Genomic DNA, 15,969 nt, shown 5'->3' with positions numbered 1-15,969 from the left:
CAAAATGAGGCAGACAACTATAGAAATCCCGGTGGCGCAGCTCACCAGGCAACAGATGAAGAACCTGACAGATGAACAAATAAGAAACCTGTCAGAGACTCAGTTCAGGGCCATTGTTATCAGGTGGCTTACAGAATTAACGAAAGATCTGGAAAAAGATGAGAAAGAATCGAAAAACACTCATACTGAAAGGAACAAAACCACATACGAGACAGATGGTGAGGACATAAAATCCAGAGTTCAAATCAACAAACCAGAACACAAAGAAGGAACAAACAGTCAACCAGTGCAGAGAGAAAAAACGGGAAGCAAGGAAAATGATGAGAGGATCAGAAACCTCTGGGACAGCTATAAAAGGCCCAACATAAGAATCATTGTTTTGCCAGAGGGCGAAGATGATGAACTAGAAATTGAAAAATTAAGTGAAAATATAATAAAGCAGAACTTCCCAAACTTGGGGAAGGAAATAGACTTACAAGTCCAGGAAGCACAGAGAGTTCCAAAACAACTGGACCCAGGGAGAACCGCTCCAAGACACATTATAATCAAAATGTCAAAAGTTAAAGATAAAGAGAGAATCTTAAAAGCAGCAAGAGAGAAGAAAAGAATCATGTACAAAGGGGTCCCAATTAGACTATCAGCTGATTTCTCAAGGGAGACCCTGCAGGCAAGAAGGGACTGGCAAGAAATATTCAAAGTAATGAAAATCAAAAACCTACAACCACGAATACTCTATCCAGCGAAACTGTCATTCAGAATAGAAGGGCAGAGAAAGTGTTTCCAGGACAAAATAAAACTGAAAGAGTTCATTAGATCCAAACCACTGTTATATGAGATGTTAAAGGGATTGGTTTAGAAAAAGGAGGATCAAAACTATGAAATCTAAAATGAAAACTGCATCACAAGAAACAACAGAAGCTAGGGAATCGAAACAAAGGCAAACTAAACAGGCAACAAGAGTGGAAAAAGAACTATAGGTATGGGGAGCATATTGGGGGGAGGTCAGCAGGGAGGGGGAAGGGGAAGAAGGAGGGAGATGATATAGGAATTAAGGAGCATGGTAGGAGGGAATGGAATAGACAGAGAGAGGTTGAGAAGAACTATATGCACAACTAATAGACATGGTCTAAAATGGGGGGACAACTGGAGGGAGGGGGGCCACCGGGTGGAGGGGAGAAGAGGGAAGGGAAATTGGGACAAACGTAACATTATAATCAATAAAACACATTTAAAAAAAAATAGAAATAAACCCTTGCATGTATGGTCAAATGATTTTCAAACAGGGTGCCAAGACCATTCAATGGGGAAAGAACAGTCTTTTCAACAAATGGTGCTGGGATAACTCGATATCCACATGCAAAAGAATGAAGTTGGATCCTTACCTAACACCATTGCAAAAATTAACTAAAAATGAATCCAAGACCAAAATGTATGCACTAAAACTATAAAACTCTTATAAAATACACAGAATGAATGGAAAAAGATATTTGCAAATGACATATAGAAATTCTAAAACTCAAGGACTTCTGGCAAAGATAGAGGCATAGGTAGACATGACTTACCTCAAAACAAAAAACAACCAGAACTACCAGAAAATCAAACTGAATGAAAGTCTGACAACCAAGGATTTAAAGAAGAAATATTCATCCAAATGAATAGAAGAGGCAGAGAGGAGGAGCTGGGGGCAAAGAGGACACGCTATGGTGGTGGTGGCAAAGCAGCATCAGCGGACAGCGGAATAGGCAGTCCCACATTCATGTGTGGTGGTTACAAGTTGGGAAGGACACCTGGGGAGCAATGCCAGCCCTAGGCCAGATGGTGCAGCCCAAGGTTCCAGTGCCCGGAAAAGCCTCAGCTTCTGGCTGTGAAAACCAGTGGGGGTAGGGGCAACGGAAGAAACTGCCCATCTCTCAGGAGAGTCTGTGGTCCTAGAATGCAGGCAAAACCACCCACTCAGGGAACCACTACCAGGGCAATAGCTAGAGGGGCACCAGTCCCATATAGGAAGTGGGTGAAGTGACTAGAAATGGGGCAAGTGCTGAGCAAAGAGGCATTGTTCCCTCTCTAACTCCTCCCCCATGTAAAGTGCCACAAAGCAGTGAAACGGATTGCCTGACAGTGGAAAGTACCTAAGGCTCTGCCCCTTACAATGTAACAGGTGTGCCGTGACAAGGAGTCAAAGCAATATGGCCCAAATGAAAGAACAGATCAAAACTCCAGAAAAAGAATTAAGCAAAATGGAGATAGTGAACTTATCAGATGCAGAGTTCAAAACACTGGTGATAGGATGCTCAGAGAACTCACTGAGTATGGCAAATGCATAAGGGAAAAAAGTGAAGGCTACACTAAGTGAAATAAAGAAAAATCCACATGCAATCAATAGTGAAGGGAAGGAAGCCGGGGTTCAAATCAATTATTTGGAACATAAGGAAGAAATAAACAGTCCAGTTCAGAATGAAGAAACAAGAATTAAAAAAACAAAAAACAAGGAGAGACTAAGAACACTCTGGGACATCACGACCCATGGATATGAACTAAGGAGGGGGGTTGCTGGAGGGATGTGGGGTACCAGGCAGAGGTAGGCAAAGGGAAAAAAAAAATTGGGACTACTGTAATAGCATAATCAATAAAATATACTTAAGAAGAAAATTAAAAAGGTTAAAAAATTCTAAAACTCAACAAAGAAAACTAGCAACTCAATTCAAAAATGGGCAAAGGACTAAGACATTTCTTCAAAGTATACAAATGGTCAATAAGCACATGAAAAGATGCTCAACTTCCATGACCTGTTATAAAAATAAAAACAAAAACCACAATAAGGTACTATTTCATTATATCCACAGGATGGCATTATAAAACACAAACAAAGAAACAATTGTTGGTATGGATTTTTTTATAAAAGGAACTCATCTGCATTGCTGGTGGGAATGTAAAATGATGTATCCACTGTGAAAAACAGTATGACAGCAACTCAAAAAGCACAAAGATACCATCTGACCCAGCAATTCCACTTCTGAGTATATACACAAAAGATTTTAAAGCAAGGATTTGAACACTTATTTGTACATTCGTGTTCACAACAGTATAATTCACAACAGCCAAAAGATAGAAACCACGCAAATGTCCATAAAGGTGTTTAAAAAATATGGCATATACATAGACTGGAATATTATTCAGCATTTAAAAGTGAAATTCTGATACCAGCTACAACATAAATTTTGGAGACATGATGCTAAGTGAAATAAGCACCAAAGAAGAAATATTGTATGATTCCATTTATACTGAGTGGTCAAATTCATAAACATAGAAAGTAGAACAGTAGTTACCAGGGGTTGGGGCAGAGGATCAGAGTTACTGCTTAATGGATACAGAGTTTCAGTATAGGATGATATGGCTGCAAAATAATGGAAATGTACTTAATGCCATTAAACTATATATCCAAAATGGTGAATTTTGTTATGTATGTTTTACCATAATTTTACTTAAAAGCTTTTTAAAAGATTTTATTTATTTTTAGAGAGAGGGGAAGGGAAGAAGAAAGGGAGAGAAACATTGATGTGCGGAGGGTAACATTGATTGCTTGCCTCTCACATACCCTCAACCAGGGACCTGATCCACAACCCAGGCATGTGTCCTGACCAGAAATTGAACCAGTGACCTTTTGGTCTGCAGGATGACACCCAACCCACTGAACCACAGATGAAAGGGCTACTGTAAATTTTTAAAAAACCCTAAACAAAACATAAGTTACTTTTCAAAAATGATAAACAAAGTTAAGGGAGCTTTTAAGTTTAAAAGGTAATAGAAATGAAAGAAAACAAGCACCAAAAATCAGAGATGAATTGGTGAGCAATACTGTACTGATAATTTCTAAATTGTCTCATTTAGTGCTGTGTGCACAGATAGTAACAAATATGAACAGTCTATAGGAGAAAATATTCATGAGGGTAATGGAAATACAAAATATTTAATGAACAGAAATCTATGGGTGAGCCAACTCAAAAAGAACTGGACTTCTTGCTAATTCAGATCTTTTAAATCAAATTCTTGGAATCAGTTTTTCTTTCAATCTACAATGTTTAAAAAACTTACAGGGCAGATTTTCCAGTTCGGGGATCTATATAAGTGGTTGTTCTTCTATTGTGATCCACAAAATATGGAATTCCATCCACTGTGAATCTCATTTCCCAGCCTTCAGGTAAGGGCTTTTCATTTAATTGACTAAAGAACACAGGAAAAAACATAAACAAATTAAAAATGTTGAAGAGTTGCTTGTTTTTTAAATACAGAAACAAAAAGCAAGCATAAACGCAGTGGAAATCTAGAAAACTGTTTAATCCAGTATATACAGTTGTTTACATGACCTGTTTATGTATATATTCTTTATACTATAAGCATGTTATTTAACATGTCAACAGGCCCATCAACCACCACTCAGTCTTCTCCCACCTATGTGACTTGTGTTCCCCATCTAATAATCCACCGAAACATCCCATGGCAACCAAGTTCTGCCCATTCTGCCTTAGAAGTCTTCATCATCACTATTTTCAATCCCCAGCACCATTCTTACTCTGGCTCTATTCATCTCTTAAACTTGCACAACAGCCACCTAACTGGTTTTTCCTGCCTCTAGTGTAACTCTGGTCCTATGCTTGTTTATTTCATATTGCTGACAGAGTACTAAAACAGAGGTCTGATCAAATTAGTTCTCTCTTTAAGGTGATATCACTGTTCACTACCGATAAAATCTAAACCTAAACTACTGCACCTCACCTCACATTCACTCTGCCCTCAAATCCCTTCCCTGAACTCTGTGATTTCAAGTGTTTAATAATAACATCACTATTTCCCTAAACATAACACGATCTGTCTGTCACACCTCCAATGAGGGTGTGGGATTGCTGGAGGGAAAGTGGGTACCAGGTAGAGGGGAAAAATGGTAAAAAATTGGGACAACTGTAATAGCACAATCAATAAAATATACTTAAAAAAATATGTATTTAAAAATATTTAAGTATATTGGCTTTACCGATGAGTTTTTTTCCTTTACTCTCAAGAAACCCATATCCATTATATGAAATGGTATAATTTTTTTCTTTATAAGGTATGTGGGTGGCTAATGTTTAAGGCCTTTGGGGAAAAAATATGTAACTGACCTTTTTAATAACTGAATCAGAAATAGGGTACAATTTTAAGAGGTTATCTGTAAGTTAGTAACTGAAAGCTCTTACCCTTGACTTCTGGGGTCTTCCCATTGGGTTATACGAGTATTGTGGTTGACAAAATATACTCTACCATTGGTGTCCGTTCTCTTCTCTTATATTGAAAAAAAAAAAAAAAAGAAAAGAAAGCAAAGCGTTAGAGTTGGCCTAGTCATCTTTCTCAAACTAAAATAATAAGATGAGCTAAATTTGCCCATTTCTTATTGTACTGTTGGTTTTGCATTTTAGAAACCACAACTTTAAAAGGTTTAATTTATTCTTTCACTATTATTCACATATTTGAGGCTAAAGTTATAAAAATATGACTACATCCTAGAAGCTAAATAGATTTAATTCACAATGTTCTGCCCACAGAACCTTTCTGCTCAATCCAACCAACAGCAACATGATCAACTAACTGCTTTAAGTTTTCATAGATGACCTCATTTATCCTTAACAGTCCCAGGGGGCAGGTGGTTTTAGTTTATTCTGACAATAAAGAAACTCAGAAAGTTTAAGTGATCTACCCAAAATCTAAGAATTAAGTGGCAGTGACCGGATGGAAACTCAGGTCTTCATTCAGGGATTTCTTTTTTCCCTTACCAAACCATCTCACTTCTTAAAATGTAACAGGGGTAATATCACGTAACTGTTTGCTATATGCTTGGCATTATTCAACTGGGGGATACATTGTTTCAAAATATGTCCTGTTCCTTGTTCAGCTTCCAAATCCTAAATATCTACAGTAACTTTCTGCACAAGGAATGGGCATCTGAAGCTGCTGCCTGTCCTCTGCCCTCCCTCTTACTTAAGGATTTTCCTTGTTGTCTTGTTCCCTTTGTAAAAAAATTTCCCTGCTTCCTTATGCTTTCTCAATAAGGTCGAGAAGACATGTCAATGTCATTTTCTCCTTTAATAAGCAAATAGTTTTGAAAAAAAAAGGCTCACCAGAGGATTTGTTTATTGATTTTAAAGGGGGGAAAGCAAAGGGGTGAGAGAGAGAGAGAGAGACAGAGACATTGATGTGAGAGAGAAACACCTACTGTTTGCCTCCGGTACATGCCCTGACCGGGGATCAAACCCATTACCTAGGTATGTGCTCTGACTGGGGTTGAACCTGCAACCTTTTGGGGTTCAAGATGACATTCCAACCAAATAAGCAACCTAGCCAAGGCATAGTTTCAAAATTTTAATATTAATATTGTCCTGTAGTTTTGATCTATTGACTTCTCTGCTCCATTAGCATTAATTCTTCAAAAGATATATCTCTTCCTATTATCTGAATTTTTTAAATTTGGCCAAGGTGTCTCAAAATAATTTAAGTATTACAGAGTACAGAATGCATTCTAACTTTTAAAAAAGTGTTTTCTAAGAATTAACAATTTTCAAACAAAATTTTAAACTTAATTCCACGCTGATAATGCCAATTATTATTTCCCGTAGTTTGAAAAGTTTTATCTATTTTTCAAATAACGTTTATTTAGATCCTTTGGATCTTTCTTTAAGCAAGATATTGAAGGATGAGTCTTAGGCCAAATTATATAGCCTCATCACGTTAGTATTTGTTAACTTTTAACTATATCTCCAGCATGGATTCCATGATTTCAAGTAGCAGTGATGATATGGGAAGGTTAAGGAGTGTATTTGTGAGTACCATGAACCTACTCCTGACATATCAGCTAATTTCTACATCAGCTGAGACTAAAATGGAAACAGAACTCTAAGTGTGCATAATATACAGGAAAATGGGATAGTGCATACTGTGACACACTGAATATTAACACTGGCTTCACTGATCACAGCATCTTAAGTATGGAAATGTAACCAACTTTAAGATTCATTCTGAGGCAAAAAGCAGCACCCACGGTGCTACAGCTGGCTAATGTGATAACAAAATAAGTTCATGTTCTTGGCAGTCACATAAAATTTAAATTTTTAAAATATACTTGAGAATCTATAAATTTCTTGATTCCAAAGATTTTTACAGAGTACCTTTTATCATCTAAAAATAATACTCTAAGTGCATAGTTAAACATATATTCATGTTTTACCTGCCATTAAGTTCAGATTTCAGGGCCAGAGATTTTTCTCTTCAAAAGCTAACATGAAGTAAGATAAAGTTAATAGAAAATTTATTTTCTATTATGTATGTTCTAAGCATATACTGCTGATATCAGCATTTCTTGGAAGAAGCTGTAAAAAACAAAATTTCAAAGGTGTGTGCACTTGCAAACTGAAGGCTCATCTGGCTCAATGAGAGGTAGAACTATGGCTGTGCAACTGACTTTTTACTTTGTGGAAAAATCACATAATAAATACTGAAATTACTGATCATCAAACCTGAATGCACATCAGAGCACTTTCCGACTGGATGACTAAAACAGTAAAAAGTATAAGTTCCTTTGTTCTATGTATTCTTTCACAGCAACTCTGAAAATGAGGAAATAGCTTCATACTTGGTGGGTAAAACCAGTTATACAAAGGCCTATTAGACTACATATCTGAACCAAAAATATTCTTTGTTATCCAGCCTTTATAGTTTGTGTGTGTTAAAAAATTCACTTCAAGGCAGTAATGTCTAGTCCTAGCATACAGAAGTCTGAAAGGGTGAGGAAATTGAATTTAAATATATTTGGTGCCAAAAATAAAGCTGCTAATTCCATAACGTAAACACGGAATATAAACTGTGATTTTATTTCCTGGGTCAATCCTGAGGGTGTATCAGGTGGGTCTCATCTGTCACAGTATCCGTGTTGTCGCTGATTCCACAAATAAGACATGTCCCAAATGCAGTCATAAGCAGTGCTTTGTCTGAGTAATAGGATGATTATGAACTCATTTGGGAAGGAGGGCACACTTTTAGTTTGAGTGTGTGACTGTTAAAAACAAGCAAACTGTATATAAAATAAGGTAACATTCTTATAACCTGGATAAGCTGGGACTGGGTCTTTAGAGGTAGTATTTTAGGGAGATGTCGGTGAATGTAAAAATGAGAAGATACTGATGATGAGAATAATGGTAAATACAGAAGGCAAGGACCAGCTTGCACAGAAAGCTTTTTGAGTAAAGGCAACAATGCCTGCAATTCATGCTTCTATGATCAAGAGGCAATTTTTCTTACAGCTGCTCTGGAGGAGTAAAATGATCTGTGTTACTGACAATTGGATCATGGTTTTTCTGTAATAAAATTAAAAGAACACACACAGAACCTTCACATATATCCTTTCAGTGTATCAACTTCTCCTCTGTAACATGACACGGACAACTCAAGAAATAAAGCTGAGAAATCCATACATGTCAGGGAATACAATCTGACAGGTCTGGTTCAATATGCCTCGGACAGGCAACATCCCTTCTTCCAAAGGAACTTGATGTTAACCATACACTGTCCAATATGAGGCTCCAACAGAACCAAAAGACTCCTTACCAAACTGCCAGACTTCGGTGAAGACAGAAATTTACACCTTTTATAAGCCCTCCTTTTGCTTCAAGGTAGTAACAATAACAGTTACAAGTATGACCTATTATATTTTTTGACTCACTGGAATATTAAGGATAAATATCCTCTTAAGAGCAATGTGGTTTCTCAAAGGTAAGCTTATACGGCCAGTATCATTTATTGTTGAGATTCATGTGACCTTGACACATCAATTTTTTCCCTCCATCCCTCAGTAAAGTAATGCTAAAGCAATCTATCTTGGGAACCAGTGCTTTCCAACAAGGCTGTCCAGAAATATCACTTTCTGAATTGATCCAAGTATCACAAAATATTTGCAGCTCTGTTTTTGTCACAGGCTTTACTTTCTATATTCTCTTCGGCTCCCATGAAAAACTGTTTCTATACTGCCAGAGAGTATATATTCTGGAAACCTGCTACAGTGCTATGACATATAAAACAGAATCCAGTGTACCAATGAAGTTTTAATAATTAAGGTTTCAAATGTACTCAATAACAGAGCATGCTCATGTGCTCTATGATATAGGACACAAAATCACCATCCTTGCATGTTCCCCTTCCATTGTTCTTTCAGGTAACATCAACTCAACCACACTCTGAACTGTGTTTTAGAAGCACCAATGTGACCAAAATATTTTGAAAGTTTTCAAAAAAATGATTATTCACAGAATGTGGCAAAAATCGTTCCAAAAATCTCATGTACCCTTCAACCAATTTCCCCCCAATGATGTCATTTTATATAGTTACAATATCAAAGCAGGAAACTGACACTGGTAAATATTCAATACAGATTTTATTCAATGTTTACCAAATTTTTTAATTTAAAATTTTTATTTAGTTAGTTATTTTTAGAGAGAGGGGAAGGAAGGGAGAAACAGAAGGAGAGAAACATCGATGTGCGAGAGGTACATCAACTGGTTGCCTCTCAGGCACCCCCCATCCAGGGACCTGGCCTGAAACCCAGGCATGTGCCCTGACTGGGAATCAAACTGGTGACCCTTCAGTTCATAGGCCGGCACTCAATCCACTAAGCCACACCAGCCATGGCCAATTTTTATCAATTTCTTAAAAATTGATTTTAGAGAGAAAGGAAGGGAGAGTGAGTGAAGATAGAAAGAAACAGCAATTGGTTGCCTCCTGTATGCACCCCGACCTGGGATTGAACACGCGACCTACGTATGTGCCCTAACTAGGAATTGACCCTGCAACCTTTCTGGTGCACTGGACAATGCTCCAACCAACTGAGCCACCTGGCCAGGGCGTCAATTATCACCAATTTTTAAAGCTGAATTCATTTATGTGAATGTATAATTTTATACACTTTTATCGTGTACAAATTTGTGTAATCACCACCGTGGTCAAGAAGAGAACTCTTCCACTACCACATAAGAACCACTTATGTTATCTCCAGTATCTGTACTTAGCTACCACTGGCTCTGTCTTCTGGTACCTAATTTGTTTTTCATCTCTACAGTTTTGTCATTTTGAGAGTGTTATATAAATTAAATCATACAGTATATATTTTTTTCTTAATCCTCACCTGAGCATATATTTAGTGATTTGAGAGAGAGAGAGAGACAGAGATAGGACATCGACTGACTGCCTCCTGTATGCACCGTGTCTGGGGACTGAACCCAGAATTCTTTGGTATATGGGACAATGCCCCAATCAACTGAACCACCTGGCCAGGGCACAGTATATATAATCTTTTGAGATTGACTTTTTACACTAAGTATAATGCCCTTCAGGTCCATGAGATTGTTGTATGTATCAATAATCCATTTCTTTCTACTGCTCAGCAAAATATTTTTAAACTTCAGAAGAATAAAATAATTCTGAATCCCAATAAAAGTTTACTGTAATAAAAGGTCAACTTAGAACTTTTGGGAAATTTAATGCCTATTTAGCACTCTGAATTAAACCAACACACCCAAAAATATTCCCAGAGATTCACTCAAGCAAGAGCAAGACATTATCCATAAATAACCTGCTTTTAAATTTGCCCTGGATGGTGTGGCCCAGTTGATTGTAGTGTATTCCTGTAAACCAAAAGGTTACAGGTTCAATTCCCAGTCAGGGCACATACCCAGGTTGCGGGTTCAGTCCTTGGTTGGGGCATGCACAAGAAGAAAAATCAATTGATATTTTTCTCTCACATCGATGTTTCTCTCTGTCTCTTTCTTTCTCTCCCTTCCTCTCTCTAAAGGCAATTAAAAAAAAAAAAAAAAAAAAAAAAAAGTCCTTGGATAAGGATTAAATAAATAAATAAAACAAAATGACCAAATTCAATGAAAAAAATCATGTGACTTACCCCATCCAGGTGGCAGGGGCCCAAGGGGATCAAATTCTTTGTTTTGTGATGTAGCAAACAAATCTTGAGTCTTAAAAAACAACAACAAAATAGGTGAAATAATCAACTTAAACAGACAACTAAATTCTGATATGTCTTCCCTGGTCATGTGCAACTTAACACTTTTACAAAGAATTCACCTCTTAGAGAAGTGTCACACCATCATGGATAAATGCCAAACACTCTGGTTGAAAGAAGAAAAATCTTTGCAAACAGTATTTAATGTCTGAAATTCAAATATTACAAATACATAATCCTCACCCCCAAATGACCGTTTTTATCCTTCTTAGCTACAAATCAGTAAGTTACAGAAATACAGGGTGGTCAAAAGTAGGTTTAAAGTTGTGAGTACAAAAAAACACAAAGTTTATTCTTATATTATTATTAATTACTGTATTATTTTCCATACAAACAACAGTAAACCTACGTTTGCCAACCCCTGTATATAACCCTCTCCAAGTCATTTATAAATGTCATCAGAGAACTCAGAAAAATCTTGTATTTCTAACTCAAAAAGAGAGATCATATCCAAAACATAGTATATACAAAGAACTGTGTAAAGAGAATTGGAGGAGCAAGAAGAATAGGCTGTCAGATGAGTAAAAGGAAAGAATTCCAGTTGAAAGGAGTTCACAAGCTTAGAACTATATAGAAAACTTCTTAAATTTCTGTTTCTAATTATCACACTGGTAGAGAGAAAGGTTTGCCTAGATAAAAGCAGGAGTCAACCACTGGAAAAAGAGATGCAAACGTAATACTGACTCTGTAAGGTTAATGAGTGTGTTTGGTTTAAATGTATAATAAAGCAGGGATAATTTGCGGTCTCTGATTAAAATTTAGTTAAGCCCTTTCTCCTTTAATGATAAGGCAAATAAATAACAGGCTCTGCTTAAAAAAAATTATTATGGAAAAAAATACACAATTAAAATAGGACAGTGCAGCCCATATACCCAGCACCAAGAATCAACACATTTACTTATCTTTATTTTCCTATTCTTTGCTGAAGAAAATCAGTCATCATTTTACCCCTATGTATTTTAGTATGCCTTTCTGAAAAGTGTGAACCTCTTCCTATATAACCACAATACCGTTACCACACTTAGCAAAAATTGAGGTTGGTTTCATCATCTAATACCCAATCCCTAATTAAATGCCTTTAATTGCTTATTTGTTCAAATCAGAACTCAAAGTCCTCACATTATATTTGATGGAGTCACTTAAGTCTCAATCTATATTAGTTTCCCCCACTGTCACTAACTTATTGCAGAAACTGAGTTAATTGGTTAAAAGTTTTAAAGCATATGAGATATTCCCATTTCTGATTTAACAGTTCTTGGCAGACAGACCTGTCAAGAATTGGCCTCACTCCTCCTGATAGACAATTATGAAAAGGAGTAACAGTAGGGAGGCCAGGAAGGAACACAATATAAGGCTTGAACCCTGATTATAGAACATGTCTGAAAAGTCTGGCATATGACAAACTGTTTTGATAATTTTCTAATCCAAGCCTATCCCTCTGGCTCTCTCTAGACAGATAAGCTGGGAAGCCATGGGCCAGAAAGAGCTATCAGTGTTATATCATCAACCATATATATTCTGAGGTTTAAAATGCTGGTGTATTAAGAGCCTATTGCCCTCTAACCAGGGTCAGAACAAAGGCCATTTCATATGCCCAATAAATACTTTCTCAGCAACACCCCACCACTCCATAACTTTTTAAGTAGCTGGTATTAAGAATGTTCAATTCATTCATTTCAGTTAATATATCTGGCTAAGTTAAGGGTAACCACTCTTGAACTCTTGGAGAGCTGACTTTCTTCTGTTTAAGTTCTATATACGACTCAAAACAAATCCCTCTTGTTTGGCACAAAGAATCAAATTTCTCCAAGGACTATTTTCCTTTCCCCAGAGAAGAGATCTGTCATACTTTATGACTGGAAAGACTGTAAAATTCCTAGCACCAAAGACTGTATAACAAACCCATTAATATCTTTTGGTGCATATCACTATTGCTGCAATATTACTCTAAAGGAAAACATGTAAAATTAAAACCATTTCCAAAAATGGAAATGGTTTTATATCAACAGTAATTTGGTTCTGAAGCCAGAATAATATATTTAGCATAATCCTATAAGAAGTTAAGTTTCTACAGTCTCTTAGAGCACCAAGTAAGTTATGAGGTATACTTTACCTTTATACATTATAAAGTGATTCAACTCTATCATTAGTTCCCTACAAGCACTCAAGAGTCAGGTGTTCTTAGACTCAAGCCTTCAAATGTTCTGCTAAGTTAGACAGTACTTAATTTAGAATTGTTCTAATTCTTTTCAAATTGCTTGGGTTTGTTTTTTACTATTCTTTTGTCCATGGATTTTAAGTTATCCTAGTATCTTTTATTTTTGACATTAAGAAAACAAAACAGGTTGAACTTCAGGAAATTTCAAAGAGGAAAGAACAGATCACATACACAGGATACTCGAGATAAGGTCTAAAAATATTATCTATCAACAGCAATGACTGGGTTGCCATCCAACTTATACCTTCCTTGTAATTAGTGCTTTACATTTCATATGCAGGAAAAGGTTAAAAACCAAATACTCTTATTAAGTTCATGATGCAACAGGTTGCTCACCCCATAAATAAATCTCTGATTAAACTGCTGTATTGCTCCTTGACGCTGACTACGATGGAGCTGCCACTGTTCATAGTTCCGGACGGATTCCAATGTTGGCCTCTGCCACGTTGTTGTTCTTGTGAAATGGTCAACATAATAAATACGTCCCATGTTGTCAACCCTGCGTTCCCAGCTATATCAGAACAAAAACAACCTAATTCAACAAATACTTGTTAAACAGGTTAAGACTTAAACAGGACTTCATCTGGGCCCTGGTGCATGTTTGGTAACATTTTACCTTGAGAAACTGCTTTTAATTTACCTGAAGCCTTTTTTTAATGTATTCTTAAATGGTCTACAAGTAAACTTAAACACGATGTCTCTTTAGTCTCAACAGTCATTAAAAATTCTCATTTTCTTCCCAAAAAATCATTCCCAAAATAATACAATGATTTAATTTATAATTTCAAATGGGAGCATAATATTAAGTGAACACTGATACAGTAACTTTGGCATTTCTACCTATTGATTGTTTAGGGTTCTTTCCAATATTCTGATTGTCATAAATAGGAAAATAACAAATAATTTAGTATATTAAATATTTTCCCTTCCTCTGCATTATTTCTTTAAGATAAATTTTCTGGAGAGAATTACAAAGAGTATGTGTATTATTATGGTTATATATACTTTCTGCAAGAACTGGAACTAATTTATACTATCACCAGCAATGTTTAAGGTAAAGTTACTCCACAATTTCACAGTGAATATTAACTGACAACTTAACAAGTAAAATAGTACCTTTTAGGTGTGTATTCAAGATTACCAACAAGATAAAATATTTCCCCATGTTTGCTACTGACCTCCCTTGAATAAAAATATTTTTCTTCCAATTATATAATGTAAATACTCAACGCTTAACAACCTACATTAATATAGTCTTTATTCCCCCAAATATTTTGCAATGACATTATTATTACATATTGAAGTTTTTTAAAATAAAATGGAAATTTATCCTCATATATATGATAAGGGCTATAATTCTTATTTAGTTAGTTAATTACTCTAGAAGAAACTAATCCTAAAACCCTGTGGTTTGAGGAGGTTAAAGTTCAGAAAGGAAAATTTGGAAGTAGCAAGACCTATAGAATCGTTAGGTCAGAAATTAATGAAAATTAAAATCATTCATTATGCTCAATCAAGTCTGACTTTCTTCTTTCTAGTTTGCACTTACCACAAAGTAGACAGAAAAAAGACCAACAGGAAGAGTAAAAGTAAGGCCCTGACTGGTGTGGCTCAGTGGTTTGAGCATTGGCCTGCGAACCAAAGGGTTGCAGGTTCAATTCCCAGTCAGGGCATATGCCTGGGTTGCAAGGCCAGGTCCCCAGTTGGGGGCGCTCAAGAAGCAACCACACATTGATGTTTCTGTCCTTCTCATTCTCCCTCCCTCCCACTCTGACTAAAAATTAATAATAATAAATAAATAAATAAATGTTTTTTAAAAAGTAAAAATGTAGTGAAGATTTTGTACAGGCATAATCTATAGTTCTGAATACTTTTTATCTTCTTTAATTCAGATACTTACTTAGGAGGTAGAGGTTCTGGTCTATCCCACGTTGTTCTTTTTTCAATATGATCTACATAGTAAACTCGCCCATGCTGGTCCACTCTCTGCTCCCAACTTAAAACACAAAATTTAAAAGGCTGGTATGGTAACTGTATGAGTAGTGTGCCTCTTTAATCCTGTCTGCCTTCTTCTCTCATATGACCATATTATAGAACTGAGGCAAATAAGCATGTCAGTGTATAAAGAAGATACAAAAAGAATTTAGGAACAAAATCAAGAAATGTTATCCTGAGGGTGACACACAGTGGGTGAGATTTCTTCTGCAGAAATATAAGCTCTAGGAGAAGCCTTGTATTTCTGAGGAGGCTTGTGGTTGAAGCACTCAGGAGACACAGTCTGTCTCAGTCTGATTAGGGTATATGCAGAACTTGAGTAGATAAGAAAGCTGTAATTAATGCTATGAAATCTAAAGAAAAACTATAGAATATACTAACTGAAGGATAAAGAATTGTTTAGGTTCTAGAAACACTAAAATCGAAGAGTAAGACTTTATATGTCTCTGCACAGTGCAATGGACAAAGTCATTCTAAGTATTTTAGTCTTGATAGATTATCTCCAAAGTAAAGAATACTAAACCATAGTAGCTTAAAAGTACCAATCACTCCTAATAGTATCCAATTTCTCTTTGGTAATGCCCTGCACAAACAACTTTGTAATTCAGCTTCCCATGGAGGCTTTCCAAAAGGAAAATGGACTAACTACCCACACAGGTAATATATTATC

The 15,969-nt window shown here is 36.2% G+C and overlaps 1 protein-coding gene across 3 annotated transcripts in view; it reads right to left on the bottom strand.

Annotated features, from left to right (window-relative positions):
- The window catches only part of ITCH (itchy E3 ubiquitin protein ligase), a 98,809-nt gene that overhangs the window by 19,073 nt on the left and 63,767 nt on the right, over nucleotides 1-15,969 (bottom strand). For all 3 annotated transcript variants that reach the window (XM_090286264.1, XM_090286266.1, XM_090286265.1), the window contains exons 10-14: nucleotides 15,205-15,300; nucleotides 13,641-13,815; nucleotides 10,970-11,039; nucleotides 5,232-5,316; nucleotides 4,093-4,221 (exon numbers count right to left, since the gene is read on the bottom strand). In XM_090286264.1, coding sequence (XP_090142390.1) covers nucleotides 4,093-4,221; nucleotides 5,232-5,316; nucleotides 10,970-11,039; nucleotides 13,641-13,815; nucleotides 15,205-15,300 — 555 coding nt within the window. The remainder of the gene's footprint in view (nucleotides 1-4,092; nucleotides 4,222-5,231; nucleotides 5,317-10,969; nucleotides 11,040-13,640; nucleotides 13,816-15,204; nucleotides 15,301-15,969) is intronic.

This window comes from Furipterus horrens, unplaced genomic scaffold (genome assembly GCF_987537825.1).
Source record: "Furipterus horrens unplaced genomic scaffold, mFurHor1.1.pri manual_scaffold_8, whole genome shotgun sequence".
Taxonomy (NCBI): domain Eukaryota; kingdom Metazoa; phylum Chordata; class Mammalia; order Chiroptera; family Furipteridae; genus Furipterus; species Furipterus horrens.
This window is presented reverse-complemented; position numbering and strand designations above follow the sequence as displayed.